General features: G+C 40.9%; 1 protein-coding gene across 1 annotated transcript in view; it reads right to left on the bottom strand.

Annotated features, from left to right (window-relative positions):
- Positions 1-22,270, bottom strand: part of cept1b (choline/ethanolamine phosphotransferase 1b) — a 31,638-nt gene that overhangs the window by 2,974 nt on the left and 6,394 nt on the right. Inside the window, exons 2-9 of the mRNA XM_062056057.1 lie at positions 20,852-21,118; positions 14,954-15,128; positions 9,523-9,670; positions 9,136-9,277; positions 8,956-9,040; positions 8,092-8,223; positions 7,856-8,014; positions 7,657-7,782 (exon numbers count right to left, since the gene is read on the bottom strand). Coding sequence (XP_061912041.1) covers positions 7,657-7,782; positions 7,856-8,014; positions 8,092-8,223; positions 8,956-9,040; positions 9,136-9,277; positions 9,523-9,670; positions 14,954-15,128; positions 20,852-21,045 — 1,161 coding nt within the window. The 5' untranslated portion in view covers positions 21,046-21,118. The remainder of the gene's footprint in view (positions 1-7,656; positions 7,783-7,855; positions 8,015-8,091; positions 8,224-8,955; positions 9,041-9,135; positions 9,278-9,522; positions 9,671-14,953; positions 15,129-20,851; positions 21,119-22,270) is intronic.

Consider the following 22,270-nt stretch of genomic DNA (forward strand, 5'->3'; position numbering starts at 1 on the left):
AACTAGATACGCTCCTGTACTTTGTATCATTACAGTGGATGTCAGGTGTAGATCCATCCATGGCATTTGTTTACATTGTGACGCCGGCAAGCTGCAGTGTGTAGTGAAGCATGTTTAGCTATTCCTCATCCTCCAGTGATAATGGTACATGTAAGAAACAAATTGTATTTGTCGCCATGGAGGCCATGATTAGTGATTTCGAAGAAGCTAAAACACTGCCGACTGCAGATGGATATTAGCTGCTAGCTAGCTAGCCATGTGTTAAAGCACCGTAGGAGGATACAATAGCTCACTGGCGTCACAATGTAAACAAATGCCATGGGGGGCTCTACACCTGACATCCACTGTTATGATACCAAGTCCAAGAGCGTATCTAGTCGATACTACTATGATTACATTGATATTTTTTATCGTCACAAAATCTTTTTTCTTTTAAATTCATATTATATTCATAAACTCAGTAAATATGTCCCTGGACACATGAGGACTTTGAATATGACCAATGTATGATCCTGTAACTACTTGGTATCGGATTGATACCTACATTTGTGGTATCATCTAAAACTAATGTAAAGTATCAAACAAGAGAAGAATAAGTGATTATTACATTTTAACAGAAGTGTAGATAGAACATGTTAAAACAGAAAATAAGCAGATATTAACAGTAAATGAACAAGTAGATTAATAATCAATTTTTACAGTTTGTCCTATATAATGTTGACAAAATAGAATATAAATTACACAATATGTTACTGCATACGTCAGCAGACTAATTAAGAGTCTTTGTTTACTTACTACTAAAAGATAAGTTGTCTAGTATGTTCACTATTTTATTTAAGGACTAAAATGCAATAATAAACATATGTTTAATGTACCCTAAGATTTCTGTTAAAATAAAGACAATAATGTCATTTTTTGTGGTCCCCTTTATTTAGAAAAGTATTGAAATACATTTTGGTATCGGGACAACCCTACCATCTACTTGACTAATTATGTATTTATTAAAGACTTAATACTGGTATCATATGTGCATATATCATATAGTTGTAAAAAACAGGTGGATACTGATATATTGCACAGGACCAAATATCGGTGTGGATAATGGGTGGATGTGTAGTTGACACATAGCTGCAAAAGGTCCAAAGCAGGCCACAAGTTAGCAACAGGGTTTATGCTTTGACATGGACAGAACAGCCCTTAAGATTTGAAGTGTTACAGTACAGGCCAAAAGTTTGGACACACCTTCTCATTTCAATGTGTTTTCTTTATTTTCATGACTATTTACATTGCAGATTGTCACATCAAAACTATGACACCTGTGAAGTGAAAACCATTTCAGGTGACTACCTCTTGAAGCTCATCGAGAGAATGCCAAGAGTGTGCAAAGCAGTAATCAGAGCAAAGAGTGGCTGTTTTGAAGAAACTAGAATATAATACATGTTTTCAGTTATTTCACCTTTTTTTTTACATAACTCCACATGTGTTCATTCATACACTATATTGCCAAAAGTATTTTGCCACCTGCCCTGACTCACATATGAAGTGCCATCCCCTTCCTAACCCATAGGATTCAATATGTCGTCGGTCCACCTTTTGCAGCTATTACAGCTTCAACTCTTTTGGGAAGACTGTACACAAGGTTGCGGAGTGTGTTCACAGGAATTTTCCACCATTCTTCCAAAAGCGCATTGGTGAGGTCACACAGTGATGTTGGTCGAGAAGGCCTGGCTCTCAGTCTCCGTTCCAATTCATCCCAAAGGTGTTCTATCGGGTTCAGGTCAGGACTCTGTGCAGGCCAGTCAAGTTCATCCACACCATAGTCTGTCATCCATGTCTTTAAGGACCTTGCTTTGTGCACTGGTGCACAGTCATGTTGGAAGAGGGAGGGACCTGCTCCAAACTGTTCCCACAAGGTTGGGAGCATGGAATTGTCCAAAATGTTTTGGTATCCTGGAGCATTTAAAGTTCCTTTCACTGGAACTAAGTGGCCAAGCACAACTCCTGAAAAACAACCCCACACCATAATTCCTCCTCCACCAAATTTCACACTCGGCACAATGCAGTCCGAAATGTACCTTTCTCCTGGCAACCTCCAAACGCAGACTGGTCCATCATATTGCCAGATGAAAAAGCGTGATTCATCAGTCCAGAGAAGGCGTCTCCACTGCTCTAGAGTCCAGTAGCGACGTGTTTTACACCACTGCATCCCACGCTTTGCATTGGACTTGGTGATGTATGGCTTAGATGCAGCTGCTCGGCCATGGAAACCTGTTCCATGAAGCTCTCTGCGTACTGTACGTGGGCTAATTGGAAGGTCACATGAAGTTTGTGATAATTCAATGACGACAACCTTCTTCTTTTATAGGTATACTTTACTGAGTTTAAGTTCAGGGAACACAATAACAAACCAGCCACTGCCGTTCACATAATCGACTAACCACCGGAGCCCGCGCATAGAGCAATGCTTGCTGGGAGTTACCGTAAATACACTAAAAGAGTGTACCATAATAATGCGCAATGCAAAAACAGAACATTTACAATCTCCCACTTTTTTCTTTTTGTTTTTTTTTCAACACAAAAAATCACAGTCTATTATTAATGTCCATAAGTATGAAAATGTAAGAACATGGTGACCAACAAAAAAAACTTATACAAAAAAAAAACTGTCCACAAAAGAATAGTCTCTATTCCAGTTTCCACTCTCCAACACTGAGTGCCTTTAGGAGCTGAAGTGCGGATGCATCTCGTTTTGTCAAACAGTCAGCTAGCTGCTCTCCTGTAGGTGCCCAGAGAATCTGTTGGATTATTTTACTCTGAAGAAGTTCTTTGATGCCACTTATTTGAAGGCGGAGCCTTTTCTCTGTCACTGACTTAGTAGACTTGATGGCGTCTGCAAGGGAGTGGTTATCAGTGACACACACTATTGGTAAGACATGTTGTGATACATTCCCTGTGGTAAGTTCTGCATGAAGGTCAGATAAAGAAATGGCACGGTCAACAGCATCTGCAAGGGCAAGAGTTTCTCCAGCAAGAGTGCTCCGTACGACTCTCCTGATCTTTTTTGACTGCCAATACACAGGTGAGAATCTTCCTTCCTCACCCATCAGCAGAATGAGATGTCCCCCTTGAGTGCCTCCATCTGTAAGGTTTCCCAGCGAGGCGTCGCAGAATACTACTAGCTTTAGAGAACTGTCTTTTCCCAGGTTCTGAAACTTCAGTGTCACTTGTTCTGATTTCAATTTTCTCACCACCTTGTTTGTGTCATGTAAAGTCTGCACAGTAGCATGTTTTATGTTAGCTGCAAGGACACATGTATCAAACATAATATCCGGTCTACTTTGTCTGGCAACCCACAGAAGTTGACCTATTTTTTATCTCTGGTCATCAATTTCACTTTCAGTCAAAAGAGCATCCCGTCTTATGGCTCTGGAGAGGTCTATGTGAATTGGCTGGAGATTCTGTATGTAATTGTTTTGATGCATACATGTTACTCCATTTGCAGTGACATACTCCATGCCTACATAGCGAAAGCTGTCATGTTCTTCTCTGCCCACTTGAAAGGCAGATTGCAGGTGAGGGATTACGGTTGTTGTGAACATCTGTGAACCACCCCAGATGAAATCATCAACATGACAAGCAAGCACCCCAGACACATTACAATCTTTATCCAACCAATAAAATATAGCAGAGTCAATTTGAGACATCTTTCCTCCAGTTTGCAACATTGTTTCTTTAACCCTATTGTACCAGTACAGTGATGCATCATTTAGTCCATAAACACATTTGTCTAGCTTCCATAGAGTTCCCTCACTCTTAGCTTCAGGTGGTGGACGAACATAGATGTCCCGGGATAACTAATTTCCTTGAAGGAATGCTGACTTAATGTCCATAGAGTGGGGTGTCCATCGGTTTTGACATATCACAGACATGAGTAGTCTAAGAGACTCTGAGGCACATGTTGGCGAGTCTTTTGGGAGATCTTTTGTGTTTAGCTCTTCAAATCCTCTCGCCACTAGTCTTGCTTTTGGAACTATGCCGTCTGGTGTGTCTTTGAGTGTACACACCCATCTTGTGGAAATGCATTTTTGTCCCATGTTTTTTACTTCATCAAACACACGGTGTTTCTCCCAGTTACTGATTTCAGTAAGTTTAGCTGATTCAAATTACACATCCTTTGTAACAAGTACATCCTCGTGATCAGATGGCTGTTCCACCATGTCCGATGACTGAACCTGCAGTGTGTCAACCTGTGAAAGGTCAGCTGACCTTGTTGTGCCAGTGAGGTTAACTGGCTCAGTGTACTCCAGATTGTACCAGTCCTTGCGTTTTCCAGTTGCCTTTTCCGCTCGACCTAGCACTTTTGGTGTGTGTGAAATTCCAGTGTCTCTTTCCACATAATGAATTGTCCTGCCTTTAGATTCATACTACGGTCTGTTCTTATGATAGGAGGTTGTCTGTCGGATGGATCATTATCATGCTCATTGCTGTCTCTGTCATTATTAGAGCTCCCTGCCGCATTCTCTGTGTCAGGCACACTGTCTACATCACTAGATACAGTATCGGGTAGATCTTCAACATGTTCAATGCCACATTCTGCTGCATTAAGTTCTGTCTGCCTTTCTTGGCTGTCACGAGACGTGTCAGTGTAGTGATCTGTGGCCTTGTGAAGTCTACAGTGATGCACCCGGACATGGGAGCCTCCATGTCTAACAAATATTACCACCCCATCTCGTCCAATTACCACCCCAGGGCCTTTCCATTCATTGCAGTCCATTCTTTTGTATTACACTTTATCTCCAGTTTCGTTGTATTCATCTGTGCTGCGAAACTGTGTGCGCAGAGCTCTCCTGATTCTCTCAGAATCACTCTGCCTCAGTAAACGCTGTCCTTGCTTCATGTAATGCTGAAATGTGCTGTCCTACCCATTTACTCATGGTAGTGCCCTCCAGGGCAGGCGGTTTATCAACCAGTACAGAAGGTAGGTTCGGGTTTTGTCCAAACACCAGCTGGTATGGACTAAATCCATGCACATTGTGCATTCTATTCTTTGCCATCAAGGCCCAATCTAGGGCTGTTTTCCAGTCACAAACACTGCTTTTCTTCACTTTTAACAGGATCTCTGTAAGGGTCTGGTTATGTCTTTCCATCAATCCATTACTCCATGGACTGTAGGCAGCAGTGGTTTTCACTTCAATATCAAAGTTCTCAGCCATATCTCTCACTTCCTCATTATTGAATTCACCTCCATTGTCACAAAAAATCTTAGATAGGGCTCCATGAACACTCACCCAGGAATGAATAAAGTTCCTCACAATTTCACTGGATTTTTTTGTGGTAACAATGCTACCAGCACTGAACCTGGTGAAGTGATCAATCATGTGGAGGTACCACACATTTGGTTCTAGCTTGTGGAGATCTAATGCCACAGTTTCATTGTACGTTGAAGCCATTGGTAGACCAACTGATGGCTTTGGTTTGGGCTTGTTGTACTTGAGACATGTTTCACAGCTGCTTACGATGTCCTTCAGAATAGTAACACTCTCATCATCATTACTTCCAGCACTAATTAGTAATTTTTTGAGTTTATCAACTGAGGCATGTCCAAACTGCTTGTGAAGTTTCACCAATACTTTGTGTTTTTCATCTTTACTCATGCCATCTCTTATGGCCAGAACTTCATCAGTTTGGGGTTCATTCTCACGGGTGGCTGTGCAATCTCTGTCCACTATGTTTACACAGTAGTGTCCTGAGGATGTAATCTCAAGAGGCACTAGTTTCTGAAACATTGTGGCTTTATCATTCTCAATGTCAAGCACTGCTTTTTCCCTCTTAAGATACGTTTTACTTAGTAGTAAAGGAATGTTCACTGAGACCACCTCAGTCTCTATGTGGCACCTGGTTTGTCCTATTTTTGCTGGGACTTTTACTTTTTTTATGGAATGAACAACTTGTCCATCACCAAATTTAAAAGCTCTTCTACTCTGTGTATTTTCCATTTTTTTCTTGTCACTCTCCTTCAGTGTATGAATGGAATTCTCCAGCCATTTTTCACCAGACTGTTCTGGTGCATGCAGTGTCAATTACAGCTGAACCTAAGGCTTCTACCATGAATATTTCAGCATCAGAAACTGACTCTTTAGAAAACAATGTAACATTGCACTCTTCAATTGTCTCTGCATTCTCCTCTGTCATTTTTACATGTTCAGCCTTATTTGGGCAGTCCTTAGCCCAGTGAAATGTACTCTGGCAAATAGCACACTTAGACCTCCTGCCGAACCTATCTAGTGGGTTTGAGCCATTCAATGGCGCCCTCTTTTGGTCGTGTTGGGAACGAAATTTCCTTCCGTCTCTTTTCCTTTGATCCACATAAAAAGCAATATCTTCGCGCATGTGAATTCCCCCGGTGCATGTGAGCGGCTGCACATTGTCTCCAAAAATCCTTTTTAAAGCTGACTTCATGCTTGCAAATGTAAGTGTTGAACAAGCTGTAAGCGCAAGCTGTTTATCTTTAACATCGAGACTGGCTGTATCCAACAACTTGAATGCCAAAACAGCGTCGGGAAGAACCATGTCAAATTTGTGCATTTTGTTGTACCTCTGCTCGAACTGAACGATGTAATCCACCATGGAAACTTTGTTTTCTCTCCGGATCTTGTCAAAGTCCGTGTATGCATCATAAGCTCTGTCCTTTTCTTCTTTTAAGAATACATTATCCAATGCCTCTACAAGGGTCTTCATCCCATCATCTTTGTTCAAAACATCCACAGGTATTTCCAAAGCTGTATCTCTAGCTCTCCCCCTCAGTGAGGGAGCAACAGTTAACGCTTGTTTCTCCTTATCGAGGTCGGTAACACGTATCCACATTTCTTTTATACGTATACTTTACTGAGTTTAAGTTCAGGGAACACAATAACAAACCGGCCACTGCCGTTCACATAATCGACTAACCACCGGAGCCCGCGCATAGAGCAATGCATGCTGGGAGTTACCGTAAATACACTAAAAGAGTGTACCATAATAATGCGCAATGCAAAAACAGAACATTTACAGTTTGGAGCTCTGTAGCAACTGACTGTGCAGAATGTCTTGGCACTATGCGCTTCAGCATCCGCTGACCCCTCTCTGTCAGTTTACGTGGCCTACCACTTCCTGGCTGAGTTGCTGTTGTTCCCAAACTCTTCACTTTTCTTATAATAAAGCCGACAGTTGACTTTGGAATATTTAGGAGTTAGGAAATTTCACGACTGGATTTGTTGCACAGGTGGCATCCTATGACATTCGGATGGAAATCACTGAGCTCCTGAGAGCGGCCCATTCTTTCACAAATGTTTGTAGAAACAGTCTCCATGCCTAAGTGATTGATTTTATACACCCGTGGCCGGGCCAAGTGATTAGGACACCTGATTCTCATCATTTGGATGGGTGGCCAAATAATTTTGGCAATATAGTGTAGTTATGATGCCTTCAGTGACAATCTCCAATGTAAATAGTAATGAAAATTTAAAAAACGCATTGAAAAGAAGGTGTGTCCAAATTTTGGCCTGTACTGTATGTCTGCCATCATGTGTTGGACATTGTCCAAATACATCAATAAAGTACTATTTAAGATTTGGAATACGACACAATGAAAATGAAGTATCTATTGCAGGCACTCACCAGTGCAATCCACAGCACCAGGTACTCGTCAATAAAACTATTGAAATACTGATTGAGGAAGAGGAGCCCTGGTCCCAAGAAGGCTAAATCGTGGAGGTGCATCTCACTTTTTGTCATGTGTGCTACCTGAGGACACAAAGACATCACACACAAAGTAAGTCTGCTGAACAGCATTTCTTCAAAAGTCTGGTTGACTCACAACTAATTTATTGGTGATTTTGGCGGAGACGAAGCCAAACGCCAGAATATAAAGACACGGGTGTTTCTCAAACAGCTGGACAGAAGACTTCTTGTAAATCATGACGGCCAGGACTATAACAGAACCAATGTGCAGGACGGGAGAGAGGACGCTGGTTCCCTGAGGACAAAGACAACACACACATTAGCTCTCAGACCTCCTTTGTGTTAGCGCGCAGACATGGAGGCCGCGCTTACCGCTATTGTGGAGCCGTTCTTGCCCACGCCTCCTGTGAAGATAACTCGGAAGTAATTGGTGCAGGAGAAGATGGCTCCTAAAAATGTGAAAATGGCAGGAACCATTTTCATCTGGATATTTAGGATGGGAATCTGGGAAGGGAGCGAGGAGGAGAGGTAATATTGGGGCAGCCATCTGGTAGCTTTAATGCGGTGTGTTAGTTAGTTTATTATTTCTTCGGTCAGTGGTCAACAACATAAACAAACAGTTTTACATAAACAAACATTTGTACATTCATAAATTGAAAATGTTGCACACCGAAAGGGTTTAGGCTGAAGTTGAACACTTATTGCGCCTAACCCTGTAAACAATGTCAAATACAAGATGAGCTTCCAAAAAATATGAAATTTCCTTTGCACAACATATTATAAATGCACTATGTACACAACATAAACACTGTTCAGTTATATACACAGTAAAGACATGTGAAATATCCTTGTGTTAATTTAACACGTGTTAATTAAACCTTTGTACCAATTATATGCTATATACAAACAATTATACTGCCATTATTATTTATATCCCACATTTAGTTTGTAATTAACATTGATCATAATATTAACTACTGTGTTGATTCAAGAGTGATATATTTTTCCAAGACATTGGTCTTAAAGTGTTTTTTGAATGTGTGAATGGAACTGGAACATTTTAAGGAATGATCTAAGCTGTTCCACAGATGAACCCCCCTGAAAGAAACACATCTACTTTTTAAGCTTGTTCTTATGTTTGCTTTCTGAAAGACAGCTGTCATCTATCGTCACACACCTTAATACAGTGTGTGATGATAGCATACCACCCAATCGTTAGCATGAGGTCGGACTTACCAGTGACTGCCAGAGCGAAGAGCCTCCCACAGCGGCCAGCAGGTACATGGTGATGATGAAGAGCTGCACCTCTGTCACGTCGATGCTGAAGGAGAAACACTTACGCTAATAAGCATCTGAGAAATGACATGCTTGTTTCCTCTCCTCCATGATCTTTGGGCAGAAATGTACACCACTCACATGCCAAATCGTAGCGTTCCCGACACGTAGGTCTGCCAGTGGGCGCAGTAGAACATAAACATTCCAGCAAAGCAACAGAAGAACATCCAGTCCGGGTTTGTGCCCAGCTGCACAGCTATACTGGTCCCCAACACAACAAACACTGCACAGACCACCCTTGCATTACACATTTGCAAAGAAAGGAAACACACGACGGACCCTCTGAAGGAAACCGTTTGACATTTCCTCGCACACAGCGAATGTTTCGCTGACACTTTAGCATGGTTAGTTGTTATGGAAAGTGTAAAAGCGAGAGTGAAACAACAAAACATGTTGCTAACCGTACAGAATGCCTTAGAGGCATTTCTTTCTTTCTGTCATGTGGCAAAACGAGTCAACACAACTCACCGGTGGAGAGGGAGTCACAGCCGTGGTCAAAGAGCTCCCCCAGTGGTGAGCTGCTGTTGGTGCGCCTGGCCTGCTTGCCATCGATGGCGTCCAGCGACTGGTACACGAAGAGACCCACCGCACACAGCAGGTACGCCCAGAGAGGAGCCTGGTAAAGACAAACACCTCATTCAAGAATATTTACTAGGATGTACATCGTTAGGATTGTATCTACTCTTATTGGTACTATATGTAATTGGTGTAGGGTTGTCTCAAGACCAACATTTTAGTACCGGTACCAAAATGTATTTCAATAATTTTCTAAATTAAGGGGACAACATAAAATGGCATTATTGGCTTTATTTTAACAACAAATCTTAGGGTACATTAAACATATGTTTATTATTGTAATTTAGTCCTTAAATAAAATAGTGAACATACCAGACAACTTGTATTTTAGTAGTGAGTAAACATACAAAGACTCCTAATTAGTCTGCTGATGTATGCAGTAACGTATTGTGTCATTTATCATTTTATTATTTTGTCAACATTATGAGGGACAAACTGTAAAAATTGATTATTAATCTACTTGTTAATTAAAAGTTAAAGTAAAGTACCAATGATTGTCACACACACACTAGGTGTGGTGAAATGTGTCCTCTGCATTTGACCCATCCCTTTGTTCACCCCCTGGGAGGTGAGGGGAGCAGTGAGCAGCAGAGTGGGCCACGCTCGGGAACCATTTGGTGATTTAACTAAGGCTGAAACGACGCGTCGACGTCATCGGTTATGTAAATACGTCGACGCCGTTTTTGCGCGTCGACGCGTCGCATATTTACGTCACACTACCGTCATGGCGGAGCGCAAAGCAGACTGTGCAAGCGAGGGGGAAAAAAGCACGCCAAAAGTCGTCAAAAGTGTGGGAGTATTTCAATACACGGCCTAATAATGTTGTTGTATGCACACTGTGTCGAGCGGAAATGGCCTATCATAGCAGCACAACGGCTATGAACGAACATTTGAAAAGAAAACCATCAACTAGTCAATCGTCCGCGTGAGCATACGTTGTCATCATTACACAAAAACATGAATGTGTCATTTGTATCTGCTAGGGGTGTAACGGTACGTGTTTTGTATTGAACCGTTTCGGTACGGGGCTTTCGGTTCGGTACGGGGGTGTACCGAACGAGTTTCTAAGCTAAAGCTAAAGTCTTAACAAGCTGCTTTGCCCCTTCTGCCTCTGTCTCAGCACGCAGCATTGTCCCACCCACACAACCATCTGATTGGTACACACAAAGCATTATCAGCCAATCAGCAGTGCGTATTCAGAGCGCATGTAGTCAGCGCTTTAGCGTGGAGCAGATAGGTGTTTAGCAGGTGAGCATCAGGCAGCGGACTCTCCCCAAATGATAATAAACACCTCCCAGTCAACTACTAGTAACATCACTATGAGCCCGTTACCCTTATAGAAACTTAAACTGCAGCTCAGCTCACTTGCAGTCCTGGCTTGAGGTGAAGGCTAATTACCTCTAAGTTCCAGCCACATCGACCCCTTCTGAGCGCCTATTTTCAGCTGCTGGGAATATTGTAAACAAGAAAAGAACCAGAGCATGTAGACATGCTAACCTTTCTTCATTACAACTGTTAGTCACTCACTGGAATGAGTAGAATTGGTTATTGTGTACTGTGTTGGACTGGATGTTTATTTTGCACATTTTAAAAGCAATACTTAATGTTTACAGTGCTCCAGAATATTTAGATTGGCACTTTTTTGTATTGGATGTTTATCTTTATTTTTGCACATTTTAAAGCAAAATAAGCAATACTTTTACTTTTGAAATGCTTATACTATTGCAGAATATTAAGATTTGCACTGGATGTTTACTTTTATATTTGCACATTAAAATGTTAAAAGTTTTAAATGTTTACATTGTTACAGAATATTTTGTCATGTTGTTGTCAATGTTGACTGAGTGGCCATACTTCTTTTTTTTTGTAAATAAAAGCCATGCCTTTTTAAAAAACTGGCCTACATTTATTTTTTCATCTTCATTTTAAATTAAAAAAAAAATCGGTAAAAGGAAAAATAATCTATGGATTAATCGAAAAAAACAACAACCTATAGATTAACCGATTAATGGAAAAAAATAATCTATAGATTAATCGATAGAAAAATAATCGTTAGCTGCAGCCTTAGATTTAACCCCCAATTCCAACCCCTGATGCTGAGTGCCAAACAGGGAGGCAATGGGTCCCATTTTTTGTAGTCTTTGGTATGACTCGGCCGGGGTTTGAACTCATAACCTCCCAGTCTCAGGGCGGACACTCTAACCACAATATCTGCTTATTTTCTGTTTTAACATGTTCTATATACACTTCTGTTAAAATGTAATAATCACTTATTCTTCTGTTGTTTGATACTTTACATTAGTTTTGGATGATACCACACATTTAGGTATCGATCTGATACCAAGTAGTTACAGGATGATACATTAGTCATATTCAAAGTCCTCATGTGTCCAGGGACGTATTTACTGAGTTTATGAATATAATATGAATTTAAAAGAAACAAGATTTTGTGACGATAAAAATATTGATGTAATCATTGTAGTATCAACTAGATACACTCTTGTATTTGGTATCATTACAGTGGATGTCAGGTGTAGATCCACCCATGGCATTTGTTTACATTGTGAAGCTGGTGAGCTATTGTATCCTCCTACGGTGTGTAGTGAAGCATGTTTAGCTATTCCTCGTCCTCCAGTGATAATACCTGTAAGAAACTTACTTTATTTGTCGCCATGGAGGCGAGGATTAGTGATTTAGAAGTAGCTAAAACACTGCCGAATGCGGATGGACATTAGCCGCTAACTAGTTAGCCATGTCTTAAAGCACCTCTTCCTGAGGGTGTTTCGGTGTTATAACTTCACCTTTATCTTTACTTTTTACACCAAAATGCGTCCATTCTCCCTTTTCTGTCTACACACTGTGTCTGCTTGTAAGTACTCCGTGTGCGCTGCCAAACATGCTCCTCTGCTCGTAAAACCAGCAATGTCATGACGTGACGACGACGCGCTGTCATGCCTGTAAAAAAAAAAATATGGCTAACTGGTACTTTTCAAACAGAGTATAATAACGTTTTTGATTCATTAGTACCGCAATACTATACTAGTACCTGTATACTGTACAACCCTAAATTGGTGTAAATAAAGATGTGGAAATAATTTTATTAACGCAAAAAGTTGTACACCAGCAACATCATGTAACATCTAACAGCGGGGAAGTCTTTTATCCACAGCTGCTATGTTTGCAGTGCAAGGGGCCATCTTGTAAAGAGCACACATATCCATCACTATGGTTCTATACATGACAATTATTCAGCTGCAAATAATATTCACGTGCAAAGCACATATCAAATATATCATATAAATCAATACAATCAATTAGCAATTTAGGTGGCTGTGCATTTTGTAAGAATAGGAATTATTTGTTTAAGTTGCACACGGACGTATTTGAGTGACGGACTGTACTTTTGACAGCTACCGATGTCTGTGTAGCGTGTACTATATAAATTAAAAGAACCAGCGATAACTTCCATTTTTCTTACCTTTTTATGTGGGATAATACTGGCCTGTGGATGACTGGATCGCTACGAGGACGGTTGATGAAACGTGGTAGCGGCGGTTGTGAGCAAAGCGCGTTCATTTCGAACTGACAACTCTTATTAGTAAGTACATTGGATTTTAAACGGCACTTCTCACAAAGAGCGCTCAAAATGCTTCATATGTTTAAAATACAAATAGTACCATCAAAACAAGTATACAGCATGATACAACAACAGAAACATTCCAGAATAAAATAATAAATATAGTCATAAACAAAATAATAAAAAATAAAAACATTTTTAAAATTACTGTGCGTGACTTTGAGGGAGGAAATATTGTTGTGTTACAAACTTTTGTGTGGTGTTCCTTTCTTATTTGTGATTATTCCAAGCTGATTTTCATCTACTTGTGTCTTTTGTCTTTTTGAATGTGAATGTGACAGTGTGTCATAATTACGACGGTCAGCTGGATAAAAACATACCGATAGCCATATCATTTGTCCAGAATTTCAACGGTCTACTTACCAATTAGTAACCGGTCCAAAAAGAACCGGTACCAGTATAGTATCGCGGTACTAATGAATCAAAAACGTGACTATACACTGTTTGAAAAGTACCAGTTCGTTTTTTTTTGTTTTCTTTTACAGGCATGACGGCGCGTCGTCGTCACGTCGTGACATTGCTGGTTTTACGAACAGAGGAGCATGTTCGGCAGCGCGCACACACGGAGTGCTTTCAAGCAGACACACTGTGTAGACTGAAAAGGGAGAATGGACGCATTTTGGCTTAAAAACTAACGATAAAGGTGAAGTTATAACACTGAAACGCCCACAGGAAGAGGTGCTTCAAGACATGGCTAGCTAGCTAGCAGCTAACATCCTTCCGCAGTCGGCAGTGTTTTAGCTACTTCTATATCACTAATCCTCGCCTCCATGGCAACAAATAAAGTAAGTTTCTTACAAGTATTATTATCACTGCAGGACGAGGAATAGCTAAACATGCTTCACTACACACCGTAGGAGGATACAATAGTTCACCGGCGTCACAATGTAAACAAATGCCATGGGTGGATCTACACCTGACATCCACCGTAATGATACCAAGTAAAAGAGCGTATCTAGTCGATACTACTATGATTACATTGATATTTTTTATCGTCACAAAATATTTTTTCTTTTAAATTCATATTATATTCATAAACTCAGGAAATATGTCCCTGGACACATGAGAACTTTGAATATGACTAACGTATGATCCTGTAACTACTTGATATCGGATCAATACCTAAATGTGTGGTATCATCCAAAAGTAATGTAAAGTATCAAACAAGAGAAGAATAAGTGATTATTACATTTTAACAGAGGTGTAGATAGAACATGTTAAAACAGAAAATAAGCAGATATTACCAGTAAATGAACAAGTAGATTAATAATAATTTTTTAAAGTTTGTCCTTCATAATGTTGACAAAATAATAGAATGATAAATGACACAATATGTTACTGCATACGTCAGCAGACTAATTAGGATTCTTTTATTTGTTTACTTGCTACTAAAAGACAAGTTGTCTAGTATGCTCACCATTTTATTTAAGGACTAACTTGCAATAATAAACATATTTATAATGTACCCTAAGATTTTTTGTCTTTGCCAATAATGCCATTTTTTGTGGTCCCCTTTGTTTAGAAAAGAATCAAAAAGTATCGAAATACATTTTGGTACCGGTACCAAAATATTGGTATCGGGACAACCCTAGGAATTATGCAAGTCAGCAGAACACATCCTAGAGATAAATGTGCCATGTAAATGCCTTTTCATCCACGTGGAAGACAAGGCGGACTTTAGCTGACCTGCTCGGTGGCTGTAGGGCAGTAGTAGACCAGCACTAGTGTGGTGAAGATGTTGGTAGCCAGGCCAATAATGGTGATTAGGTTGGGAGCGATCCAGGCAGGAACGCGAGCCACCAACCACTCCCAGTAACGCTGCATCAGAGGCTCCAGCAGCGAGCGGCCTGCACTGCTGTACCTGCAGGCCCAGAAGAGGAGAGGCCAGAAGAACGGAGTTGGGTAAGGCTACTTGAACATGCGGACATATTTGTGGACTTAAAGGGCAACAATACTTCTTTTTATTTTTGCCTGTCATTCACTATACCTATGGAAGAAAAGAACACATTTATTGTAAATTGTAAATAAACGCTAGCAAAAGTTAACAATAGAGCTCATGGGATTCATGATGCGCCCATACAGTCTAAAAACATCCAAAAAGCGCCAATAATAGTCCATCTACATGTTGTGGCCAGAATATTAACCAAGTATTGTTATTATAAGTGCTAACGTTAAGGGACTAGCAGCGGGGTGATCACAGAGCGCTAACTAGCTTATGCTGCTACATTGACATATTGAGCTGCTGCGTGGGCTCTGAGTTGGTGGAAGTTCATTCTAGATGATAAATCATGCCTCTCACCTGGATAGTAGACGGTTGTGGACATAAACCCACAAGTTGGTCAACTTTGACATTCAACTTCGACCCGGAGATTGGCAGAAAGAAACACAAAAATGCTTGTTTGCAGCACCTTTTTTTCCCCAACCTGCATGGGGCTCATGATTAATTCTTCATCTAAACAGGAACCTATAGACCTCCCACTTCAGCATCCCAGTGAGAGCCACATTCAGGGATCCCAGTGAGGTAAAAACAGTAGAGAAATTGAAAGATTAATTCACGATGATCCCCTGCTGGTCTACCAATGGACTGGACTTTCACAAGACGGTCACTTAAAACAACCACTAAACTAAGAAGCTAAAGCTGGCAAAAACAATCATACACCCACAACACATCTCATCTGTTGTGTTGTTGTGAACAACATCATGGATGTAACATCAATGTACAAACTACCATACACCCACAACACATCTCATCTGTTTGTGTTGTTGTGAACGGCATCATGGATGTAACATCAATCTACAAACAATCATACACCCACAACACATCTCATCTGTTGTGTTGTTGTGAATGACATCGTAGATGTAACATCAATGTACAAACCCCGTTTCCATATGAGTTGGGAAATTGTGTTAGATGTAAATATAAACGGAATACAATGATTTGCAAATCATTTTCAACCCATATTCGGTTGAATATACTACAAAGACAACATATTTGATGTTCAAACTGATAAACATTTTTTGTTTTTTGCAAATAATCATTAACTTTAGAATTTGATGCCAGCAACACGTGACAAAGAAGTTGGGAAAGGTGGAAATAAATACTGATAAAGTTGAGGAATGCTCATCAAACACTTATTTGGAACATCCCACAGGTGAACAGGCAAATTGGGAACAGGTGGGTGCCATGATTGGGTATAAAAGTAGATTCCATGAAATGCTCAGTCATTCACAAACAAGGATGGGGCGAGGGTCACCACTTTGTCAACAAATGCGTGAGCAAATTGTTGAACAGTTTAAGAAAAACCTTTCTCAACCAGCTATTGCAAGGAATTTAGGGATTTCACCATCTACGGTCCGTAATATCATCAAAGGGTTCAGAGAATCTGGAGAAATCACTGCACGTAAGAAGCTAAGCCTGTAACGTTCGATCTCTCAGGCTGTACTGCATCAACAAGCGACATCAGTGTGTAAAGGATATCACCACATGGGCTCAGGAACACTTCAGAAACCCACTGTCAGTAACTACAGTTGGTCGCTACATCTGTAAGTGCAAGTTAAAACTCTCCTATGCAAGGCGAAAACCGTTTATCAACAACACCCAGAAACGCTGTCGGCTTCGCTGGGCCTGAGCTCATCTAAGATGGACTGATACAAAGTGGAAAAGTGTTCTGTGGTCTGACGAGTCCACATTTCAAATTGTTTTTGGAAACTGTGGACGTCGTGTCCTCCGGACCAAAGAGGAAAAGAACCACCCGGATTGTTATAGGCGCAAAGTTGAAAAGCCAGCATCTGTGATGGTATGGGGGTGTATTAGTGCCCAAGACATGGGTAACTTACACATCTGTGAAGGCGCCATTAATGCTGAAAGGTACATACAGGTTTTGCAGCAACATATGTTGCCATCCAAGCAACGTTACCATGGACGCCCCTGCTTATTTCAGCAAGACAATGCCAAGCCACGTGTTACATCAACGTGGCTTCATAGTAAAAGACTGCGGGTACTAGACTGGCCTGCCTGTAGTCCACACCTGTCTCCCATTGAAAATGTGTGGCGCATTATGAAGCCTAAAATACCACAACGGAGACTCCCGGACTGTTGAACAACTTAAGCTGTACATCAAGCAATAATGGGAAAGAATTCCACCTGAGAAGCTTAAAAAAATGTCTCCTCAGTTCCCAAACGTTTACTGTGTTGTTAAAAGGAAAGGCCATGTAACACAGTGGTGAACATGCCCTTTCCCAACTACTTTGGCACGTGTTGCAGCCATGAAATTCTAAGTTAATTATTATTTGCAAAAAAAAAAAAAAGTTTATGAGTTTGAACATCAAATATCTTGTCTTTGTAGTGCATTCAATTAAATATGGATTGAAAAGGATTTGCAAATCATTGTATTCCATTTATATTTACATCTAACACAATTTCCCAACTCATATGGAAACAGGGTTTGTACAAACAATCATACACCAACAACACATCTCATCTCTTTGTGTTGTTGTGAATGACATCATAGATGTAACATCAATGTACAAACTATCATATACCCACAACACGTCATCTGTTGTGCTGTTGTGAACGACATCGTAGATGTAACATCAACGTACAAACAATCATAAACCCACAACACATCTCATCTGTTTGTGTTGTTGTGAAAGACATCATAGATGTAACATCAATGTACAAACAATCATACACACTTACAACACATCTCATCTGTTGTGAACGACATCATAGATGTAACATCAATGTACAAACAATCATACACACACAACACATCTCATCTGTTGTGAACGACATCATGGATGTAACATCAATGTACAAACAATCATAAACCCACAACACATGTCATCTGTTGTGTTGTTGTGAACGACATCATGGATGACATGATATATGACTGTCATTCTTGAGATGACAGTCATATAAAGTAAAAACAGGTAAATGGTCAGTGATATCACATATAAATAGGCCACTGGTGACTGTGGCACTATGTGTTGTTATTCTGCTTGGTTTGGTTATGGTTGGATATAGAGACAAGCTGTACATTGTGTCAATGAAGTCATCAACATGTTTGTGCTTGGTTGAGTTTAACAAATCGATGTTAAAATCACCACAGATAAATATGGTTTTATGGTTCACAGAGGAAAATAGTTTACCCATCCACTCAATAATAATAATAATAGATTTTATTTGTAAAAAGCACTTTACGTTGAGCAAACAACCTCAAAGTGCCACAGTGTAAAAAAAACAAAAAACTCATTGAAAGTTTCTATGCTTGAACCAGGTGCCCGATATACACAGCTCATGAAGATATTTGTCTTTTTGTCATTTAGGATGACCACTGTTAAACATTCAAATAATCCATCGACTGCTATGGTCATGTTTGTTAAAACTTTAAATGTAACAGATTTATGAATGTACTATGCGACCCCTCCTACTATTTTATTTATTCTGTTTATGTATCTTCATTCATAGTCATTCAGACTAAAATCAATACCTTTATCATTGTTGAACCAGGTTTCAGTAATTGCAATAATGGTAAATGGATGACTAAATTCTTTCAAGTAATCCTTGATAGCCTCAAAGTTAGTGTACATGCTTCGACTATTGACAGACTATCTTCTGATTTTACACTGTTTTCATATTGTTCACAGGTAAAATAATTACAGTTTTTTACAATCGCAGAGAAAAAATTATTATCAGGGTCTATCTCCATATCAGTCTCTGTTGTGGCGTGCTCTTGATACTCACACATGTCCAGTTCTTTTTGTTGATGTTGTAGGATCTTCTGTAACATGTCCATATCAATACTTGGTGTGGTCTGTGTTCTTGGTGTGGGTAGCATTGAGATGATGTAAAGGTCACAAAGCTACATTGATACCAAGTACTGCATCAATGTCAATACTTATCAAGATCTTCTTTGTTCCTTATCACCAAGACTTTTGCTTCCTCCGGCGTCCCATTTAATTTGATGAAGTTCTTACAGATTGTTACCCAGGTTTGTTGAATCTTGCTTTGCCTTTTAAGTTGTCGTGCGATCCTTGCGATGTCAGCATTTTTCCTGGTCAAATGTTCATTTATGAAAACATCATGATGACAGCTGGTGATTTCTGGTTCCTCATGGGCAGTGGGTGACAAGACTTGATGTGCTCCAGGTCCATCTCTATCCCCCTGCTCTGGAAATAGGAAGCCACCTGCTGCTCCACCGACTGTATCTCCTGCACGCTGGGCTCCCCGCTGTCCGCGGCCACCGCACGCGCGTAGGAGCGCGGCTTGATTTTGATGCCGGTGATGCCCACATCATTCATGCGGGAGTATTGTTCCAGCTCATCCACTCGCCGCTCCAGGTCCACAATATGCCGGTCTTTTTCCACGTTCTGGAGGCGTAGTTGTTTTACCTCCTCCAGTAGGCCCAAAAGCTGCTCCTGGTGCTCTCTTACAGCAGTCATATCGCCGCATAGGGAGTGTAGTGTGAGCCTCATCTCTTCGAACTCCTCCGATGTCGGGCTTTTCCTTGGTGCAGGCATTACGATGGTCTATCTGCCGACGCATCCAGCAACAGAAGAAAATAATCCCACCTCCGTATCTCAGGCTGCTAATGCTAGCCGGCTTCGGTGTCCTAGCCCGCAGCACCGATCGACACAAGCTGCAAGGTGTCACGGCACAGTGACACAGCGAAGCCAAACAAAAAAAGTACAAAAAAGTACAAAAAGATGTGCTGGCTTTGCACAAGGCGATTGCCAAACTCGACAGCCCCACGTCGAAAACAGCCAGCCAGACGCGCGCGAACTCCAAAACAGAAAGTGACGTGACAGGCATCATGAGGTAGTCACCTGAAAGGGTTTTCACTTCACAGGTGTCATAGACGTGAAAATAAAGAAAACGTATTGAAATGAGAAGGTGTGTCCAAACTGTTGGCCTGTACTGTATATATTCACACACATATGAAAATGAGGTAGATCACCTCGACTTGGTCATTCGAAAAGTAGCTCCCCTGCTGAAAAAGTGTGAGCACCCCTGGTCTACAACAACCAAGAAGCGAGAATAGCTTCCTCCATTTCAACTGATGTATCTCACTACTCCCATCTGGACCGAGGTTTTTAGTCCCGAGAGGCAAAACAAAACGGTCCCAGCGGCCATCTCAGAACTAAATACGCTGTAGTACTTCTTTTTGCCTATTCTTATTTTAGTGCAATTTATTATTCTACTTATGGTGTTTTATTCTGGCTTGTCCCAAATCTTATCTGATTGGGATTTTATACGTTTTAACCTTTTTTATGGGGAGCTTCGAGTATAATCTATTGCATGTCTAAGACTGTACTTTTGTCTGTGGATTTCCTGATCTTGCTGGCTGTAAAACAAGTTTACCTTCAGGCACTAATCAGAGTAACCAAACCTAATCTTATGCAGAAATTTTTTTGTACACTTGAACAACAGTCAAGAATTTTAACTTAACACATTGGCTGTACATTAAAATGTCTTGCAACGGCCCGAGTTTGACCCTTGAACAGATTCTTTCCTGTAAAGTGTTTCACCATTCAGACCAACTCAGGGTTGTACAAGCATGTGTGCATATCATAAATGTCTACCTGTGCTCCTCCAGCCTTTTTAGCTGGTGTCTGGAGAGGGGGGGCGAGGGCAGCTCAATCAGCCGGCGCAGGACCCCGGGGGCTAGCCAGCAGCTCGCCTCCATGCCTATGCCTTGCCCGGCGGGCTCCTTGTCCCGCAAGAGCCCCCGACGGGAGCGCAGGGTCCCCCCTTGCTGCTGCCCCGTCGCACTCATGGAGCCCCGCTGGCCGCCGGTCCTCGACACACTGCCACGGTCCTGACGGAGGGGCTAGAGTTCCACTATGGAGCTGGAAAGATAGGGAGAGCAGTGTGCTTTTAGATGTCAAACTTTAGAATTGTAAGCCTTTATTTTTTCAATTAGATCAAAGAAAACACAAACCCAAATCATACAGAAATCGATTGACGAACTTTTTAAATAACCGCAAGATAATGAGGTTCTTTTTGTTTTTGTCACCGCCATTTGAGCGATAGACATGTTGGCCACACACAATTGTTGAGCCTCACGTTGTCTCTCGCTTCAAACCGGGAGAAACACGTCTAACTGTGCATGGCTCTGAACACCTGAGCATGTTTATTTAACAGTAGAATTAACTGAATGCAGTGACACCTCTTTTCACTCATTGACAATCTTTGTCCCGGTGGACTCACAGCGAGATCGCCAGCTTAACACACACAGGAAGCCTCACGACTCGTGAGTAAGAAGTGCCGCACAATAACAAAAATTAAGAGGAAAAAAATATGATTACAAAGCCAAATGTCCCGTTGTGGGACTATTTCAGCGTCAAATAGGATGGGCAATATGAGCCCATCAACACGGAAACTGCTGGGATGGCAATAAACAAAAAGACAATGTCGGGCCTCGTTTTTCCAACTGGAGAAAAAAATACACGTGAGGATGTTCAACATTTATTTAAGTTACATTTTTGCTTACGCAGATAAGTCCACTTTATTTTTTTGTTTATTTATTCAGAATAACAGTTACAGTACAATTACAGCTGAAACAATTCCTCGAGTAATTCGATTAAAAAATATATTTGAGGAATTTTTGCTGCCTCGAGGCGTCGGAATTTTTTTTTTTAGGGCATTTTGCCTCGTTTAATACACAGTAGTCAAAGCTCACGTTTCGCACGGAATGTTTAGGTATTGCACAGCGTGTTTACGTCACAGATCATACGCCCCCTGCACTGCACAACACTGCTCTTTTAAATACGCTTGAGTTTAGAAAACTTTTTCGCCGACATAACCTGCAATGGCAGACGCTGCAGAAAGCAGTGGACAAGAGCCATAGCAAAACGAGGGAATTAAGAAGCAACAAAAGTTGTCTAACGTGTGGGAACACTTCATAGTAAGATGGAAGGAAACGCAGTAGTTTGCAAACATTGCAAAGTGGAGCTTGCATACTACAATAGCACAAGTTTGATACTGCAGCACCTGTCGAG

This window comes from Entelurus aequoreus, linkage group LG01, assembly GCF_033978785.1.
Source record: "Entelurus aequoreus isolate RoL-2023_Sb linkage group LG01, RoL_Eaeq_v1.1, whole genome shotgun sequence".
Classification (NCBI taxonomy): Eukaryota; Metazoa; Chordata; class Actinopteri; order Syngnathiformes; family Syngnathidae; genus Entelurus; species Entelurus aequoreus.